The sequence below is a fragment of the Anarhichas minor genome, unplaced genomic scaffold, assembly GCF_050575085.1.
Source record: "Anarhichas minor isolate MPS153535 unplaced genomic scaffold, ASM5057508v1 ptg000017l, whole genome shotgun sequence".
NCBI lineage: Eukaryota > Metazoa > Chordata > Actinopteri > Perciformes > Anarhichadidae > Anarhichas > Anarhichas minor.
Window position 1 is genome coordinate 17,056,247 of NW_027466463.1, and position 20,192 is coordinate 17,076,438.

The 20,192-nt window shown below is 38.2% G+C and overlaps 1 protein-coding gene, 1 long non-coding RNA gene and 1 pseudogene across 2 annotated transcripts; 2 read left to right on the plus strand and 1 right to left on the minus strand.

Moving 5' to 3' along the window:
* Positions 1 to 595: 595 nt before the first annotated feature.
* LOC142951309 (5-hydroxytryptamine receptor 3A-like) lies at positions 596 to 4,817 on the plus strand. The gene is made up of 8 exons (XM_076092807.1): positions 596 to 778; positions 1,140 to 1,184; positions 1,339 to 1,448; positions 2,611 to 2,780; positions 3,620 to 3,780; positions 4,199 to 4,409; positions 4,484 to 4,663; positions 4,747 to 4,817. Exons 1-8 carry the CDS (start codon positions 596 to 598, stop codon positions 4,815 to 4,817), a joined length of 1,131 nt encoding a protein of 376 aa, XP_075948922.1.
* Positions 4,818 to 5,347: 530 nt separating this feature from the next.
* On the minus strand, positions 5,348 to 7,130 carry LOC142952038 (uncharacterized). Its single transcript, XR_012954636.1, has 3 exons — positions 7,044 to 7,130; positions 6,234 to 6,396; positions 5,348 to 6,067 (listed from the first exon to the last, which is right to left on the minus strand). It is a non-coding gene; the product is annotated as an uncharacterized LOC142952038 (long non-coding RNA).
* A 1,503-nt stretch (positions 7,131 to 8,633) lies between these two features.
* Positions 8,634 to 18,479, plus strand: LOC142951310 (5-hydroxytryptamine receptor 3A-like; annotated as a pseudogene).
* The last annotated feature ends 1,713 nt before the right edge of the window (positions 18,480 to 20,192 follow it).

Below are 20,192 nucleotides of genomic sequence, written 5' to 3' on the forward strand. Positions count from 1 at the left end.
GAATGAATGAAGAAACAATGCTTCCAGTCTGAAGTGTTTCCTGTTGACAAATGTGAATTCCAGAGTGAAACCAGTGTGACATTTCAAATAAAAACAAAACAAAAGGACGCTATATTAAAAATGTATTTAGGTTTTTAATAACTTTTATTTATTAGCTTATTATAGGAACACTAAAAGAAACTAACACACGTTTGCTAACATAATCAAGTTTTTATAGCAGGATTTGAGATACAAATTGTACTTTGAATTGGGTGACAAATGGCACAAATCACTGCAATAATGCTCACATTTGAAAATCATTAGTGGACTGATGAGATCAAACCCCCACAGTTCTGCCAACGCCCAACTCAAAATGGCCTTTCAGCGACCACAAGCACTGAATGTTACTTCAGATATTTCTGAGCTTGTGTTTTTCATGGTTTGCTAATAGATTCAGAAGCTATGCATGGCTACCCACAGAGACCAATGTTTGTCATTTCTTCTAAATTACATGCAATTAAAGGACATACAATACATTTCCAAGCCATCCAAACATAAGAGAATCTAATCTAAAAGACGTTTTATAGGAGTATGTTTCCTTCTGTCATGGAGAATGATGTCTGATGTTTCTGCTGTAGATGGGGTTTACTCTGAGCGTCACTGCAGTTATCAGGATGTTTTAAATCACCTGAACCTGACCCAAAACAACGAGTTGTATTCGATGACCCGCCCCGTTAAAAACTACAAGCGCCCCACATTGGTATCGCTGGAAGTTGTGCTATACGCCATTCTGGATGTGGTAAGTGATTGAAGCTTTATTTGTCAAAATTTCAAATGATAATTACCATTTGTCAGAATAGGCCAAGTCGATTTTCGATATTTCTTTCAGCTGACAAATTGTTGTAGTAAACTGCCATAACTCTTGAGCACATTGGGCGAAATTTCAAATGATACGCGCGCGATCGATTGTGTTTCACTTATATTGAACCACAAAGGCAGCAGTAACTACAGAAACGTGAAGTTTAGGAAAACAAATTCTAATTTATTAACGCAGAGCATTGTGAGACCTCTGTGCTGGTACGAGCTCCCTGAGAGATTTGTTGGTCTTGTCTGAAGTGTTGCTCTGGCTGGACAGATTCTCACACTTTTGTTGTTTACAGGTTGAAAAAGACCAGAAATTCATCCCTTATGTTTGGACGGTCATGGTGAGTTCTGTCAGTAGAGACTGAACTTTTGCAGGGAAATGTTTTTCTTCAAATGGTATATTTTTGTTGGTTTTTATCAGAGCTGTTTAAATGTATTGTCTCTTTCTCTCACTTTCCCTTCTTGTTCCTGTTTTTGACTTGTTTTCCTCTGTAGAGGTGGCACAACGAATACATTTCCTGGGATCCAAATGAGTTTTGTGGAATCAATAATGTTTCTCTTCCTGCTGAAATTCTCTGGAAGCCTGATCTCACTATTGAAGAGATGTAAGTTGAACACACACACACACACACACACACACACACACACACACACACACACACACACACACACACACAGAGAGTACATTTATTGATTTTTTTTTGCATTGGATGGAAAAGTGCATCTCACATACTGGTATTAACTAATTTCACTTTGCACGAAAAATCTATAATTTACATGTATAATGAATGCCTATGTGGGCGACTGTGGCTAAGTGGATAGCAGGGCTGTCTTTCAATCAGAGGGTTGGCGGTTCAATCCCCGGCTCCCGCTCTGCTAGTCGCATGTCGATGTGTCCTTGAGCAAGACACTTAACCCCAAAATTGCTCCCGTAGTTGTGCCTAAGGTATAGAAAAAGTTAATTTCTCGATAAGTAGTCACCGTAGTTGGATTTGGAGGGAAATGAACACCAGCTGCTATTTACAGCCTGTGTTCAACATTGACTGAAGTCTGACAACGGTATAAAGAAGGCTAGTTTTGTCAAGATCACAAAATAATTATCTTGGTCGTTCTCGGCTTCCGTGGTATTCTCGTTTTCTTTCTTGTAATCATCTGTTAATTTAACAATCAACACATATTTTGAATTCCATCAAAGCACTGTATCACAGTGTATCACAAGTAAAGGTTGACGAATAAGTGTCATGGGTGGCTATTACAAAGTTCATTATTAATAAATATCTAACCAAACACCAACAAGGATTTTGATTTATTGCATACTGTCATATTTCTCTTATTATTTTCAACATTTGGTAGATTTAGCTTTGTAGTACAGAATACCTGTGAAATGCAGTTTAAAGCATAAAGTTTTTAATCTAATCCATGCCGATAAACTACCCTGATTGGGTCTCAGCAACGTGACCGGTCCACATTAAATACAGTTTCTTTGTCAATGCTATCATGAAATTTAATGTTTACACTATTAGTTACATTCAGTCATATTAAGGTGACAACTCAGTTTTAAGCTACGAGCTAAATTTAATCACGTTACCGTGCATAGACATTATTTCAGTGAGTTCCCCATAGTGAGGCATACAGTGTTTGAATTTTGGGGAAACAGAGCACTGGTATTTGATCGATATCGGTGCATCTGTAGTTTTTAAAGCGTCCTGAAGAAATTGCCATCATGTGTGTTTTTGTGTTTGCATGCGTCTGTGTGTTCTCATAAAGGACGGAGAAGGACAAAGCCCCTCCGAGTCCTTATCTCACCATCAATGATAAAGGTGCTGTTGAAGTCCATAACGACCAGGTGCTGGTCAGCACCTGCAGGATGCACATTTACAAATTCCCCTTCGACATACAGAGATGCAACCTCTCCTTCAAGTCTGTCGTACACACTGGTGAGCATGTTTGTGTTTACAAGAGTGTGACGGTGTTAACATCAAGACGAAAATGCATCGATATATTTTAATAAATGTAACTGGTTGAGTCGGTGCAGAAGTGAGGTATATTATTATTGGAAATAAGTCGGAAAAACAAGTCGAAATTCAGCTGCTTGTTTTTTTCTCTCCAGCTTTGACAATGTTATGTCCTGTGATCTCGTTGAGTTACATGAGTACAGTCTTTTCAAAATAAACTTCCGTCTTCACAGGAAACTAAGCTTCTTAGTTAGGTTTAGGAAAAGATAGTCGCTTGGGTAAAAAAAACCATGGAAGTGCCGTTACGTAACAAATAAATCAACATTTACTTCTCGTTTCACTTGGGGAACAAACAGTGTTCTCCTGGCTGAAAGATGGCTGTTTGTTGTACATAATGTTCTTTGTAGGGATAACTACGAATGCTGAATGCGACCAGTCTGATCTGTTGAACTTTTATGACACCGCAATGCAGGGGCTTCCAGCAAGGGACTGCATTGGCCCAAAAAATACATGCAACTTCCCATTCTATTCTACACTCGGTCAGTCAAACAGCAACCTGCCACCCGTCACAAAAAGAGCCTCAGACTTTGAACTGTAAACCAAAATAGCTTTCTAGCTCATGCTTCTGTCTTCTCTTCGACATGATGACGTGTCTTGTGTTGTACGTCCTGGGTTTGCCCCTACTGGCTTTAGGCTATGAATCAAACTTGCACCAGCTCACTGTCTCCACCACACACCACCAGATCCCACCACTTATCATCTAATCTTTCCTTGTTATCTCAACTAAAACAACTTTACAGCTCTTTTCTCTCCCACCTCAGCAAGAGACATTCGGCTCCAGCCCAGCGACAACTCTTCAGAGGCCACAGAGTGGTCTCGTGAGCTGATGCGGACCCAGTACGAATGGCTGTTCATCAACATGACAGTTACCGCTAACAACGCCAGTGATATGGTGGTCGGCCATGACATGATTATTTACACTGTACGTATAGCCAGATGTAGATGGGTATATTTCAGTTTCTTTCTTTCCTTATTTATATCCTTCTGTCTTTTGTCATCCTGTCCACCAACCTTTCCTTCTTTACATCTTGTTTTCTTCCTCCTTCGTTCTCTTTTTCACTCTTATTTCCTTCCTTTTCCTTCTTTAACCGATCTGAAAATATAACAAATCATTTTACTGCTTTTTACTCCAGTAATAATCTGAGTGCAGTACGTCTAGTCTTCCACTGTACTTTTACTTAATGACCCTGTTTTCGTTTTTTAGCACGGGAGAGCTGAGCACATTAGTGCAGATTACCTTAATTTTGTAAACCTGGTACTACATAGTATTTCAAGCTGCCTTTCCCAGATGTGCAAAAGAAGCAACATCTGAACCATCTGACACAAACATCTTTTCACAGATCACCATGAAGAGGCGGTCTATCCTCTACATTGTCAACTTCTTGACACCCGTCCTGTTCTTCTTGTGTCTGGACTTGGCCTCCTTTCTGATCTCAGACACTGGGGGCGAGAAGCTCAGCTTCAAGGTCACCGTGCTGCTTGCTGTCACAGTGTTACAACTTATTCTGAATGAAATTCTGCCTGCCACTTCAAACAGAATTCCTCTTATAGGTAAAGAAGCTCATAGTCATTCCTTTGATTGCACTGAGTCAATGAGTAGTTATTGATGCTGCTTCCCTCCCCAGCGCTCTACTGCATTGGGATTTTTGCTCTGATGCTGCTGAGCCTCCTAGAGACAATATTGGTGATGCATCTGATGGAGAAAGACTCCCAAGCAGCCAAAGACATCGATGCAGATGAAGGTCGAAGCCGGAGTGAGGGTGGTAACAAACGGGGAAAGGCCAATATCCAAAACTCTCACGGAGGTAAGACCAGGAGCCAGTTGCACCAGCTGTTTGAAGGTTTAAAATTGGCCTACACTGTAACAAATTTCTCTGTTAAATAACAGTAAAGTGCTGGCAGCAGAGACGCCAGCTCTTTACTGTTATTCTACAGTACTCATACCGTGAAATGGCATAACAGCATAGTACTGTAAAAGTAGAATACAGTATATTTCTGTATTTTTTCAATCTACAGTATAATACTGGCAGCAGAGACACCAGCAATGTACTGTAATTCTACAGTATTCATACCGTGAAATACTTAACAGCCTATTACTGTAAAATTATAATACAGTGTGTTTCTGTATTTTTTTCAATTTACAGTAAAATGCTGGCAGCAGAGATGCCAGGAACATACTGTAATTCTACAGTAGTCATACTGTTGAAATATTTCAGTCTATTACAGTAGAAATGCAGTATTTTTCAGTGATTATTTGAAGTAACATTCTGATTAAGGAGTTATATTACTTTAAATTCTCAGTGTTTACTGTATACTGGCAACATTGATAATACAATAACTCAATTTAACAGCTTAGAATATCTAAAATATCAATCTGCAATGCAATTAACATTACAACTTTATTTTTCTGTGGGCAACAGACATCTGCATTATCATGTAAATTATGCAACATAAGCAATAAACGACTTAGAAAGGATATAAATCAAACAAACTTTTATTTAACAGGACAGTGTCAACATAAATATCGCTGGTGTAAAAAATAATAATAACCAAAATAAAACACTTGGACGACCCAGCTTGTTTGGCAGCGAAACAAGCCAAAGAGATTTTTTAGTAGCAAATTAAAAACTGCCATGTCTGCCTGAAACAATGGCAATACATTTGAATTCCTAAATTGCATGTCAACGACTTGAAAACAATTGAGACATAAGTTTTAAATTAAATAGTTGAATACCAAGGTAACTAATACAAAAGAAATAACCTATAAAGAATAATTTGAGATACGTTGATGTTCTCTCAAAAAGTAGTTTCAAATAGTGACAATATCTAAATGTACTGCAATGCATTCTCTACTGTCTGTAAAATATACATCAGTAAGAACATTTCGAAGATATGCATAATCAGCAACATTTGTAAACTATACTAACTATACTATGAACAACATTTTAAAAGTTAATCAGTCAGGACATTTTGAAAATTAGCATTAAGACCATTTAGAAAATATACATCAATATCAACATCTTGAAAAAAATAAAGTGAAGGTAGGCTTGTGCTTTACCTCTTAAGAGTCCTGTGAGGTAGGTGCATGAAGAAAAGTCTGGGTGGTTGTGGACAGTCCTTATTTATAGAGGAATCTTCTGGGTCAGGTAGAAATGGCCATCACCTTGCTGGTGGTTGTTCGTCTCCATAGATACATTCCAGTGTTGCCACTGTAAAACAACAACAAACAAAATAATTAATCAAAATAACTCTAGAGTCAGGAATGTACAATAACAACGTCCAATCAACGCTTATGTAGCTGATAATACCAAAGTGTCAGTATGTCAAAACAACATATGGAGTGAGAGAGTGAGAGACGAGAGAGAGTTTACTGACCTATATGAAGTCCCATTCAAAGTCCAGGAGGTTCTTCAGTAGTGAGGAGACGTGTGTATTGACGGTGGTAGACTTCTTCTGGACGATCACACCCGTCTTCTTGGAGACAACCTTGCCCCGAATGGCCTTTGTTCCTCTCTCTGGATTAATACCAATGAAGCGCCTAAAATCACAATAGTGTAAAATCAGAGACGGAATGAAAAACTATTAGGAACACTTTGTAGTCTTAAAGGGGTAGTTTCAATTTTCTAACATAAGGTGGTATGAGTTACTAACCAGTTCTGATGTCATGAGGTATTTTGTGTAATTCCGGTGCTGGATTTTCGTATTAGACCTTTCTATATCTTGGAACTATATTATTTGTTGAAAATTGCCAGTGACTGGCAGTATTACTTCGCACTGGAGCCAGTTCACATATTACGCCTCTAATAAAGCTCATAGGCAGCGTGATATGAGAATTGGCTCCACTGCATAGTAATAATCTGACGTAATTCAACAAAGAAAATATTTTTAAGATACAGAGAGATCGGACAGGAGCATCAAGCAGCAGAATTATCTTAATATAGGTATGAATGCTTCATGTTTTTTTTGTGTGTGTTGTGGCTTGAAATGTTTTTGGTACCTGACCAATCTTCTGCTGAGTTAATGTCTGTGTAAATACCGGTAAGTAACTAATACCATCTTCTGCTAAAGAATCCAAACTATCTTTTTAACTGTGCAAAGTAATGATTTGTGGCTATTAAGGTTTCAAGAATAGTAATTGTCCAAAAAAATACTATAATGACGACAAGGAAATTAAATGAGTCTTACCTCTGAATGAATTCTAGAGTACAGGCCGCCTCTTCTTGGTATTGAAGGTTGAATGTATAGTAAATCACAAACACAGCAGCAAGTCCCGTCAAGAAAGTTGGTGTGATGCTCTCAGCTATAACACGGCCCTCAAGGGTGATCATCCAGCGTCCAGTAGTGACTTGCCCTGTTCCACCTGAAACTTCAAGTAATAGCAACATCAGAATGCCTCTCACCTTGAGTAAACATCTGTAAATTCAAAAAACAATGGCCAATCTAATGTGTAATATGTCTACCAATGACATGCATACCAGGCAGTATCAGGCGAGGACTTGCAGGTACAGTGAGGGTTGTCTCAACATCAGCTGTGGTGGCAGACACCTGTAGGGAACAGACAAAGACACCCATATTATGAATACCATATGGTTTTTAAGGAGGAAAATAAACCACCTTTCTACTTTAAATGATCCCCTAACCATTCCCACCTTCAAGTTTCTTTGTTTCTTTGTGGCATTTGAAGCTATTAACAAGGGACAAAAGGCTATCAGCTAGCTAGCTAGCAACAACTGCTACCAGTCTTAAGAAATTAAACGGTTAGCATTTGATTAAACGGTGACTCTAAAATGCATGTGAATACAAATGTTTGAGCTATTCAAATCTCAACCTCATTGATAAGTGACATTTTAGAATCATAGACTGGCTAGCTAGACAGCTTGCAGAGCATCAGTTTGATTTCAAACCTTATTTTCGGTAATGCTACGTTACCTGTATGAATAACATACTGAGAGGAAAATAATATTGTTTTTAATTACCGTCTAATTTGTAGAGACACAACTGGATTGATGCAGATGAAGCAGGACGTCTTGTTGATGTGTAGCACATGTCCTCTGAAGTCAGTCCTCCTCTGGAAAAACTGCAGATTTCCAAAAAATACTGTAGTGTACTGTAATTTAAAACATTAGGATACTGTTTAGGGCCTTTGTGCAGTTGCTTCAAATGGGCCAGCCCACAATGCATTGCAGACTACAGTACAAAACCGTATTACATTAATACAGTTGATTACTGTTAGAAATTGGCTGTAAATTAACAGCAATTGGTTACAGTGTAGTTAAGAATAACTTCATAGTCATTGGTAGTTACTAGTCCTTATTAAGAGATTAGATGTTTCGAAAATATTTGTACAACTAATATCTGCCACGTGGAACTGTTGTAGAGCTGACTAGTTCAACTGACAAAACTATGACTTGTACACTGTGGTTTATATAAGAGGTTGCCAATATGGAACATGGTCGACAATCTGACCCAACGCTTGTTTGAAAAACCTTTTTAATAATTATGTAAACTAGGAACAATTTGAATAAACATCAGGTCAGTAACTTTAGACTAAATATCCAATCAACGCTGGTACTGTAGGAAGGACTTTACACACAAGCTGGTGCAACCCATTCCAGAAGCATAGAAGCAGTTCTTCTATTTATTTTACTGTTATCATTGTGACTTTTAGTCATTTCACTTAATTTCTACATTCTTGTTAATCACATTATTTTAATTTTGGTAAAAAAACTGTCCTTTCAGAGGTGCACGAATGGACTCGATGTGCGTGTATCTATGATGGCTCTACTGGTGAAACTCCATCTGAACTGCTGCCTGTGGCCAAAGAGGTTAGAATCGGGTTGCCTTTGAACCACAATGGACACAAATTGCCTAATCTATACCCGCTGACAATGTTCCATACTTGTATAAACCAGTCTACTGAACCATGTTTGCAGGGCAATAGCAGCAAACTGATAGAAGAGTACCATGCGTTGGAGAAGCTCTCAGATGAGCTGAGAGAGATGGAGAAAACACTGTCACTGCTCCTCAACAACAGGAAGGAAGAGGAGAAGCCCGGCTACTGGACCAGAGTGGCTAAAAAGGTCAACAAATATTTCTTTATCTTCTATATAACAGTGGTCATTCTGTTTTTGATTATTATCTTTTTTAAATGGAACAATGAATAAAGGTGGTTATTGCTACATAAAGAAAAAATGATTGAGATGAACGGTTTTCTTTATTATGACTAGCTATACCCAAAGCTACATTTAATTTCCTTATTTTCTCCCGTTGTTTTTGAGCTTAAAGGCCTTAACACACTGTGGGTTTTGTTTGTGTGCACATCAATATATTTTTTTAGCTGTTGTTTTGGTCATGAATACATTCCCTTTGCACGAATATTACACGGCAAACAAGCGATGGATGTTTGTTTTGTTTTGAATGAGGTTGGTTTTTTGCTCCGCAAATAAAGAAATCAACCAAACACTGTGTGGAACAGATATATAATACACTATAATGAACAACAACACAGAGGCTCCTTAATCTGAACCCAGAGGGCAAAATTAATTAATCCTTTCATCTTTGTCAAAGGTAGCGCATACCAGTTCCACTCCTTTCATTCTTACTTTTCACAATAAAAGCTAGACACGCACACCACATAACGTTTACCAGAGGGAACTCAAATTCACTCACAGCATTTTGCAAAATGAAAACTCAATGAAATATCTTACAATAGTGTTTCTGGAAGTTGTTCCTTGGATTTAAATCAAATTAAATTAGATGTGATTGGATTGCACAAAACTGGGCACAGCTCAGCGAATACGGCGACTTATTAGAGAGGGAGCTGCAGAGGACTGCACACTGCTCTGTGCTTTTATGTGCGTCTGTGTATGTGTTTCCCCGGTCAGTCCATCTGACTGTCAGTGACAGAGCGAAGTCACAGACAAAGAGAACAGACAGGCCGCAGTAGGATGAAGCGTGCCTTTGGCTGCATTCATTCAAAATCCAGCACCTTCCTGCAGGTTCGTGAGGAGATGTGGATGTGTTTAGCTGTGGTTTTTAAAGAAACCGCAGTAAAACAATCGGATAACGTTTTATTCTTTGACATAAGATTGAAACTTCGCATCACTTCCCCAACATACTGTATTTCAACATGGGAAACTCTTCTGTTTATTTGATATGGACTGACCCTACCTGTTGTCTGTTTCTACAGCTGAAGCTTGGTGACATTTTAGAGTAGATTTAATGTTGTATATATTGATTCATTTCAAATGACCTAATCATTGCAAACATAGTCTAATGACAACATTGGTAATGCTTTCATTGCATTCAGTTGCATTATTGTCAACAACACTGTCTGTAACTGTCACACAACAAACATCGACCTATCCTATCTGCTGGTTCTGATGGTGGTTTTATTTTACCACATCTTGCTCTGCTGGAAGATGTTCACTTATAAAAGCCTTGTTTTGGCAAAGCTGATGAAGAAATGTGTACTTGGTGGTTCAGTATTTTGCAAATACTGTTTGCATGTTTAACTGCGTGTTACATCAACATTTAATGCATATACACAGTGTGGATAGCTCTGGTTTTGTTGTAAAATTCTAGTACACTAACATAACACTTGATATTTGCATGTGTCCAGTGTGCAATATGCACAATATTATGTATTACAGGTTGTCTAAATAATTGCAGGACAGTTAAAGGTCACTCTATTTTCCTTTGAGGAAATGCAGTGCAATGTAGTTAATGCTGTTTGCTTCAGCCTACATTATGTCATACATACATTATTTATTTTATGGAGCAGTTCTGTGATCTGTTGTCTGTACAATCTTGACTTTGAAAACGTATATCAGACTCATTGTATCATACAAATAAAGAACAAAGACTCCTTAAACAAACACACGCACACTCGTGTTTTTGTCAGTTGTGGAGACCACTGTCTTTTTGGTGACTTGTGAGAGCCACCTATTTATAGGACGTAATTTCTGTTCTACTTGATGACATTTCTTTTCATTTAATCTCTTCATGTTTATTACAGTGTATGTGATTTTACTTTACTTAATGTTCTAAGTTGTAATGTCTACTGTGGGAGTGACCGCTGTCTCATGATGGATGTTTGAGTCGAAACGCACCTAAAGTAACAAGCTCAGTGACACCGCTGAATTTTACATTTTCAATTTTGTACAGAGCATGTTAGTAATATCCTCGTGAGCATGTTGGCATACTTATGTTAGCATTCAGCTAGAAAGCATCGCTCTGCCTAAGTACAGCATCACAGAGCTGCTTGTTTTTTAATTATGAGAAAAACAAATTCAGAATTTGCTCCAGCTCTATGTACCAATCACTCATGGGTAAATAAACCCATGGTATGGTTGCATTTTTCTGGAGACTCCCTCTACCATGTATCACAAGCAGTGATTGTGAGGAGCACAATGTTTGGTGGTAAAAAAGGAGTAAAAATGTTATGAAAGAGATGGGAGAGTAACCAGTCACAACTGAGATTAGTTGTAGATTTGTTGTAGATAGATATAAACTGTAGTTTGTTAGTTTATACATGACATAAGATTTCTTTCAGACAAAGCACCTGCATTGAACTTCGTTCGTTCAACAGGTGGCCTAATGTGGAGGATGTTTGCAGTTCCTGGGAGCTTTTATTGCATAAGGTGTGTTGCGATTATTAGACTGAGAAAAAAATATACAAAAACAAAGGGTTGGCCTTAAAATGTTCCCGTCCCTCTTCCAATAAAAGGAGGAGTTATTATTACTGCAACGAACATTTCCAGACAACACAGAGGACAGGGAGGCTCATCAAGTGAGCAGATCTCTCACAGTCATGATGCTTGCAGGTTTCTTCTTTCTGCTCCTCGTCACAGGTAAGATGTAACATTTCTGTATGATGTATGCAGGAGGGAAATATCTTTTGCTACCCCAATACACTTTAGTTTATGATACAGAATTTAAAAAAGACTAAAAATAATAACACTATAAGCAACATCTATTTCCTAAAGCTTTTCAGTGTGGTAAGTGGATAATTCAGCAGAACAGGGACACTGTTATTGAACGTTGCTGTTAAAATGTTCAGTTGTCATTTTACAGAGCTGTGAGCTCCACTAACAAAATCCCACTCCGCTCTATTTGTTTAGAGTAGAAGCAAACATCTCAGAGACTGATATCTGAAAACCCACCAGAGCTCAGTGGGAAAATATTTATTCATCACTTTTGGTTTACTGATCATATTATTTATTCAAAGGAAAAATAAGTCAAAACCTTTCAGCAAAGGCTATCTAACAACACAAACGTTTCTTGTGTTCTGAGAGAGTTTTTGTTAAATGTTGACAATTTAAACTTCTGCACTTGAATCAGGGTAAAACCTGTACACCTTTTATTTATTTTTGTCAGATGGAAGTACCAACAATTCCTCAGAACATCCAAATCTTCAGATGAACCATCAGGACGATGTGAATAGTACAGACATGGCTGACACAAATCAACGATCTGAAGGTATAATTTAAAGAAACAATTAAGAACATTTGATTTCTTTACTATTAAGACTAAACTTTCTCATACAGAATATGTCATGATGTTTTTGCTGTAGATGGGGATTCCTCCGACAATGAGTGCTCCCATCGGGGTGTTTTTAAGCGCTTGAAGCTGACTAAAAACAGTGAGAACACCATGGTCCGGCCTGGTCATGATAAATCAGCCTTGGAGATAAAGCTGGAGGTACTGCTCTATGCCATTCTAGATGTGGTAAGTTGTTGCTTATGATTAAAAATGTAAATACAATTTCTTGTTGAAGTTATATTAGTTCCATTCTGTTTGTCTGTGACATATCAGGATATTACAAAACCTAATTATATCTACTGGAAAGTTAGTCATAGGCCAACGATCAAGTGATTATTTTTCTGTGTTTAAGCATCAACATGTGGCAATTTATGAAGAACTTTATAATTTTGCCTCACATTAGTACGCATCATAACCCTAGACATGCTGCTCTATGCCATTCTGAAGGTAGTAAGAGTAGAGCTTTTAAGTTATCTTATTTATTTATTATTTAATTCACTCTCCCGGGGAGGATTTGTTTATTCGTTCAGGTAAGGAGATTTTTTGGTGTTTTAAATATTTAGCAGAACCGTATTTTTGCCTACAAATATTAGTATTTCTTACAGTTTTCCTAGAATTGGTTGCCAAATTATTGAATGAATTGCATTTATAAAGCGCATTTTTTCCAAAGTGCTTTACAATTTTCACTTCTCATTCACACATTCACACTCACACAAAGATGGCAGTGAGATGTAAACGCTGGGCTAACCATCTCCCCTTTACTGGTGTTGACCAGTGCTTGACTTGTGACCCTGTACGTTTTTTTCAATTTCTCTGTAGAATCTTTGAACAGATCCCGTTGCTGCGTTTGGGTCCAAGATATTCTTCAAAAACCATAGTTGCTGTCAGCCATTCAGCAGCCTGATTGTCTGTTATCATGCTGATTTGTGGCAGATCCAAATGCAGTTAAAGAATGTCCAAACTAAGTCAGTCAATAAAATTCATATTGATTAGTAGGACTGGGTGTTGCAATCCCTGACGTTTCTGAACTACAATTGAATTGAGTGGGGTTGTTGTTGGAGATGACCACTATGTGATGTTGCTACTATTCAGACAGATCTATAGTTGTGTACCTCAACGTCCCTGGGTGTTTCAGCCTTTTATCACAAGAGACTCAACCGAGGCAGACCCACCGCAGCATGATTAGACCTGGGTGTGTGTGTCTTATGTTCACTTGGCAGCCCAGACAGTGTTGCTTTGTCTTTAGGTCAGCATTAGTGATTGTGTTAGTGGAGGGGTGCGTAACAGCAGCATGAACGTACTGAAGGTAGAGAGACAATCAAATTTAAAAGAGACAGCAGCAAGATGATAAGCTAACGATGTAATTGTGTCGCTGTGCTATTGGATAGAAGAGACCAGCTGATCTAAACAGCTGATATCATGATTCACAGCCCCAAACAATCACAGCAAGCAAAGTATGAGTGAGCATGACTGAGAAGTGAATGGCAGATGTACGAAAGAAATACGGGCTTAAGCATGCAAGAGTGTAGTCTTCCTGACTGATCTTATGCTAGAGCTTCATAAAGCCCTATGCTGCTGCCTCTTCCCCACTTATAAGTTTACTAGTCTCTTCAGCCTATTGGCATGAGAAACAGTGACCTCATAGATTTGAAAATGTTATTAAAACACCAAAGCCTCGTCTTATGGTGGTGATGTATGGTGATTTATATTCATGTAAAGCTTTCCGTTTGCCGAGTTGTTGTCATCACATTTAACTGTGATTGGCACAGCTGTTTTATAGCCATTAGACCAGTGATGTGACTGTGTGAGAGAGTATTTAATAATCACCACACCCGCTGATCTATATTCACCTCAACCCAGTCCTTTTGCACGTTGCAGCGCTGCACATGAATTAAGCAAAATAGAAGGTGCGCATGGAGGTGCTCACACAGTCCGTACACCTGATTTCAACTGAGGGGGCAAAATATTAAACTGAGTATCTGACTGATCTGGAGGGCCTTTTTAAAAACTGTCTTCTGAAATCTGATGTTTGCAAACTTTTAGAAACTTGTATTACCACTGAATCTGTGCTGAGTTTATGACCGTTGTCAGGATGTCTGGCTGACAAATCTTTTAACATATTTGTTTTCTCACAGAACGAGAAGGACCAGCAATTTGTTTCCTACCTTTGGATTTATTTGGTGAGTTCTCTCGGACAAAGAAAGCACATTTTGACTGAACTAATTCCCACCTCCCACTTTATTCTGGAAACTCGAATGTCTTTTGTTTCAAAGCGCTTTCCCTTGTTTTACTCTGCAGAGGTGGTACGATCGAATTACCTGGGTACTAGGTTCCTGTGCTATTTCGAAGATTTATCCTCCTTCGAGTGTATTGTGGACGCCAGATATAACTATTGAAGAGATGTAAGTTTGAATGTGCATACTCTCATCCTCACAAATCCACATATGCCCACAACAGAAACTGGTGGTGGAGCATCATGTCACTGTTTAGAAATCAGACATATTTTGATCCGAAAACATGTTTCATTTATTTACAATAATATTTATTGCATAAATGTATTGTATTTTAACTGTGGGAGTGAATTGGTGAAAAGTCCTAAATATACACACAGTATATAAGTACAATAGTGTAATTGGTAACTTATTTATTAAAGTTATGAAACAACTTATTGTCTTTTCAGCAAATTTATATAACTTATAACTATCATTTTCAGTCTTCTACCCCAAACATTAATATTGCACCAAATTTCTAAGTTTATTATCAGCTATACCTTTTCCATAATGTTGGAAACGCTTTTCTCAGATTTTTTTGTTTTATTCCCCAGGAATCACACAGTTTCCACCGTTTTAGTTTAATTTTTTGGGGGAATTAATTATACCATAACTAACCAAGTGCCCCAGAATATTGGTTTTGCCACCTTGTTTTACCTTCACTTTGTGTTGGCTACCTGTCTGTTCACTGTAATTATTTAATATGCATGGGGAAAATCAGCAGCCACCGTGGCTACAAGTAAAACATGTTTAATGCTAAAGTCTATTGTAACAGTAGTAGAAGTACAGAAGAGTCATAAAGTCAGAAAACTGACTAATATCAACATCAGCCACCATAAGATACTGTACCGGTCATACCAGACCGACCAACACGGCAGAAGCAAACCCCCTGAGTGTATTGAATTGAGATATTTTGTTTCTTCTGAATTTAAGTTTTCATCTGTAAAAAGAAGAATGTGTAATTTCTTCTTTTATAAGTTACTACACTCTTGTTATATTGTATAGTGGTATAGGTAATACATTATGTGAAATTCAGTTAAAATAATTTAAAATAATTTGTTCTCATTCAGGATAGACAAGAACAAGGTTCTTGATAGTCCTTATCTCCTCCTTGACTGGGACGGAGAGGTCTTTCTTAAGACCAACATGGTGGTGGTCAGCACCTGCCCGATGAAAGTTTACAAATTTCCCTTCGACGTTCAGAGCTGCAAACTGTCTTTCCAGTCCATCGTACACTCTGGTGAGCCCTTAACCTGTTGTGTTTGAAGATTTATGAATTCCTCTGCATTGTTTATGTGTTCTTATGTGTGTTTGAGTTTGAATGTGTGTGTGCTTTAATGACTTTTACAGTTTCTTGTCACCTGAACACACATACGATACAATCCTTTGTTAACACGCAAGGAAACCTTACTTTTTTTTAATCTCCCAACTCAGATAGCGATTTAGACCTTATTAATTATGCAGACACCACATGGAACATTGAGTGGTCTCTCAGTAGGATGCCCCAGTCTGAGTGGCTGTTCACCAACATGAACATCAGCAAAGGAACTTCCAGCAATTTCGGCAGGGCTCAATCCTCGTTGGTTTACACTGTAAGTATCTCTGGACACAGACACACACAGAGGTGGAAAGTAAATGTTCTACGGCCGCCTCACTATCATATAAGCATAAAGGAAATTGGAAATGATATGTGGAAAATGTAGAGAACAGATAAATTAATTTGTCAAAACCAAAATATAGGAAAACTAAACAAAAAAAGTGAGTGATAGATAAATAGAAGACTAAGTAAGTTTTGATTCAGATAGCACCCTCTCCAGGATCCAACCCAGTGACTCAAAGAAGCCTGGATAATCCAAACAGCTGTTTGGTGCATAAGCCCATACAACAGTCAGGCCCTAACGTAGATCTTCAGTACACCTGACATCCAGCCTTGCAGGTAGTGCTCCAAAAAGGCAGCAGCACAATGTCACATCTTCAGGCTGAGCCCAACTCTCCTCCTAGAGAGCCCTGGTGTTCACTTCCAGGTGAGGTAGCTCTTTCTCAAAGTCGCTGATTCTTACGTTTTTTTATAAATGCATTTCAGACCTCTCACCTGCTACTGATTTCACTTGGGTGACCCTACCAGGAGCTACTGTCCCTGACAACAGAACTCCCAGAGTCAAGAAGCATATTTCAAATTGTCAAAGAAAATAGATCAAGAGATTTCTAAAACCTCAACAATTAAATGTCTTCTTTCTTTCTTTCCTTCCTCTCTGCCTCACTTTTGTCTTTCTTTGTTTACCTTCATCCGTCCCATTTCTTTAATTTGTTCCTACTTTTCATCCTGAGTTTTACCTGTATTTGTCTTATTTCTTCCTTCTACTTTTAGTTCTCTTTCCTCCCTTTCTTGATTGAATTGATTGATAATTCATTGATCTAAAGATTCATAGTTTCCAGAGACTCTGCTCATCTTCTCAATGTGTACTTTTACTTTGGTTAAGTATATTTCCCCGTTTTGTTTTCTTGAGCAGAAATCTGAATGAATAATTCCACTCTTCTTATTTCATTACTACTTTTATCAAATAAACAACTTGAGTGCTTTTTGCTCCACTGTTGAAGACATGGGCAGGTTGGGTCAGATTACCTTGTTGTACCTGTATTTGATTGGGTTCAGCCTTTGACGAATGTAAACATTGACTGACCTCTGAACATCATTTCACAGATCAGCATGAAGAGGCGGTCTGCCCTCTACGTCGCCAACTTCTTGGTACCGATCCTCTTCTTCTTATGTCTTGACTTGACCTCCTTCCTGATCTCAGACACTGGGGGGGAGAAGCTCAGCTTCAAGGTCACTGTGCTGCTTGCCGTCACTGTGATGCAGCTTATTCTCAATGAAATTCTGCCCTCTTCTTCAGACAGGATTCCTCTTATATGTAAGGAAGGTCACAGTCTTGCCTACACTTCACAAGAGCAGGAACAGCACATGTACTGATGCATGTGTGGTTATTTGTCCACATTAATGATGCTGCCTTCCCTCGTTAGCCATCTTCTGCATTGGGATTTTTGGTTTGATGATGCTGAGCCTCCTGGAGACCATTGTGGTGATGCGTCTGTTGGAGAAAGACTCTGCATCCCAAGCCAATAAGGCAGATGAAGACCAAAGCCTGAGTGAGGACTGTGGAGACAAAGTTGGCAAAGCTAACTGTGGTACAGGTGAGATTTAGCATAAATTCTACAAACTTCTGCTTCAAATCTACATTCTCTACTGTCATTGAATCAAACGTATTCTTTCAGAGTTGGAGAACAGGACTCCTTCTGTCTGCAATGTGTCTGTTGATGAAACTCCATCTGAACAACTGTCCAAAGAGGTGAGGATTGTGTTGCATTTTAAAAGGTCTGTTCACCTGAATTAAAAAGCAAAACAAACAAAAATAAGAAAGTATAAAAACTGTTGAAGGACTAATTTGGATGAACCAACCCTTTTAATCGCATCACAGTGGACAGAAAACAGAATATCAAATGTAGCAGCTTGCAATCTTTTATGCTCCATAATCTCATTAATTACCAATCTACTAAACCACTTCTGCAGGACAACAGCAGCCAACCGACTGAGGAGTTCAATGCTTTGGAAAAGATCTCAGATGAGCTGAAGGAGATGGAGAAAACACTGACTCGGGTTCTTCACAGCACGAAGGAAGAAAGGAAGCCCGGCTACTGGACCAGAGTGGTTAAAATAGTCAACATAGTTTTCTTCTTTTTCTATGTCACAGCTGCCAGTGTGTTGTTGAGTGTTCTCTTTATACTATGGAACGAACCAGAAGACCAGTAGTGCTCGTCGAGTTGTTAAGTGATTGCTCCAATTACCATGGACATTCATTGCTCTCATTACAGAGCTGCCACAATCAACAGATTATTATTATTATCGATATCTTAAGCCGGGCAGACACTCTGATTTGGTCTTCTTGATTCGAGCGGTCACACTGAACTCAAAAACATTTGAATTATGTTGCGTTAATTATATATTATCAGAAATAAAATTTAAAAAACCTTTGATGAACAGTTCTAATCATTTTACAGAAAGGAAGTGAACATGGTATCGATAAATTACAGAACCCTCGTCCTCACCCCCCCTCCACCTTGTCCTGCCGTGTGTCGGCTCACAATTTGCATGTCATAATTTCTCCTCTGATATTCTACTGTATGATGTAACGTATACGTGTTTTGGTCAATCACAGATTTGCATGACAAATATTACATTAAATTGTTAGAAGAGGTCCCGCCCTAAGGGAGACAGCAGGAGCCCGTCCTCCTCTGTCCTTAACCACTTTCTTCACTATCCTGCAGGTGTCATGGTTTAAGCATTTTAATCAGAATTTCAATCATGGATTTTTTGTGTGGATTATACTGGGATTTGGTAATGGTTTATTTCAACAAACTACTTTTTTAAATATATTTTGATCTTTGGCTTGCCTCTCAAAAAAGGGGAGGAGTAACCTCTTCTGCATCTGATGTAGTCATTGCCCTGTTTATTTAAGGATTTGTGTTTGTTCATCCATTATAATCAGCATGCATACTATGTAACAAATGTACAATTATTTGAAAACATGTAAATGTGTTTTTTCTTTTATGGTTTGAGAAATGCAATGTTGTCTTATTTATGGAGTTTTCTATATCTACATCTTCAATCAAGTCTTTATGTATCATACATGCTTTCAACTTGAATATCATTTTAATATTGATATCTTGATGTTTTCTTCTGAGGAAATAAAATGTAGTTAATGTTATTTGCTTCAATCAATTCATTTTCCAAGTTGCTATGATGTCCGCTGCGGGACTAACCATCGTCTACAGATGGATGTAAGGGAACACATCTAAAGTAGCAACCAGAGCACCTCAGCTGACTGACATTAATTTTCTATTATTATATTGTTATATCGGGCTAATACATTCAAAGCTATACATTTCTGCTACGGTTTTGTATACATTTGGTGGTTTTAGCTCCACTGGTGACGTGGCTCAGTGGATGTAAAATAATCCTAATGACTTAGTGATCCACTTATTTACAAATCCAACAGCAACATCATCATTAATTTGGAGTTGTGTTTCAGGCCACCTTGCAAATGTCAATGTCCAATATTCACTCTTAAGTTATTTTGAGATGAATTTTGTCCAACAGATATAACAAAAATATTGTTCAGAACAAATAAGACTGGTAGGGAAACATGCAGTCAGGCTAAGATAATACTAAATAAGCTATATAGAACATCTAAAAAATCCCAAAGTAGCATGAGGTGGTGACAGGGAAGAGGGAGCCAGCAAGTCATAAATACCCTGGAGACGATGACCACCGGCCAGCTGCCTTTAGTTCCTTGACCTCTAGCTCCACCCAACCAGGAACCTGCAACGCTGAAAGACATCCTAGATATATCCTTCAAAACTTTCTCGTTGCTTTTCTCTGAATTAGTTTTTTTCGTTTTTACAAAATGTGATATTTTTTTAAAATATTTTTGCAGGGAGTGCAGTTAGTGACAGTGTGGGCTCC

Excerpts from the sequence above, each read along its gene's own strand:
- LOC142951309 (XM_076092807.1), top strand. The coding sequence starts at position 596 with ATGTCTGATGTTTCTGCTGTAGATGGGGTTTACTCTGAGCGTCACTGC. Across the intron at positions 1,449-2,610 it reads GATCTCACTATTGAAGAGAT|GACGGAGAAGGACAAAGCCC; the intron begins GTAAGTTGAACA and ends GTTCTCATAAAG. Across the intron at positions 4,410-4,483 it reads AAACAGAATTCCTCTTATAG|CGCTCTACTGCATTGGGATT; the intron begins GTAAAGAAGCTC and ends TTCCCTCCCCAG.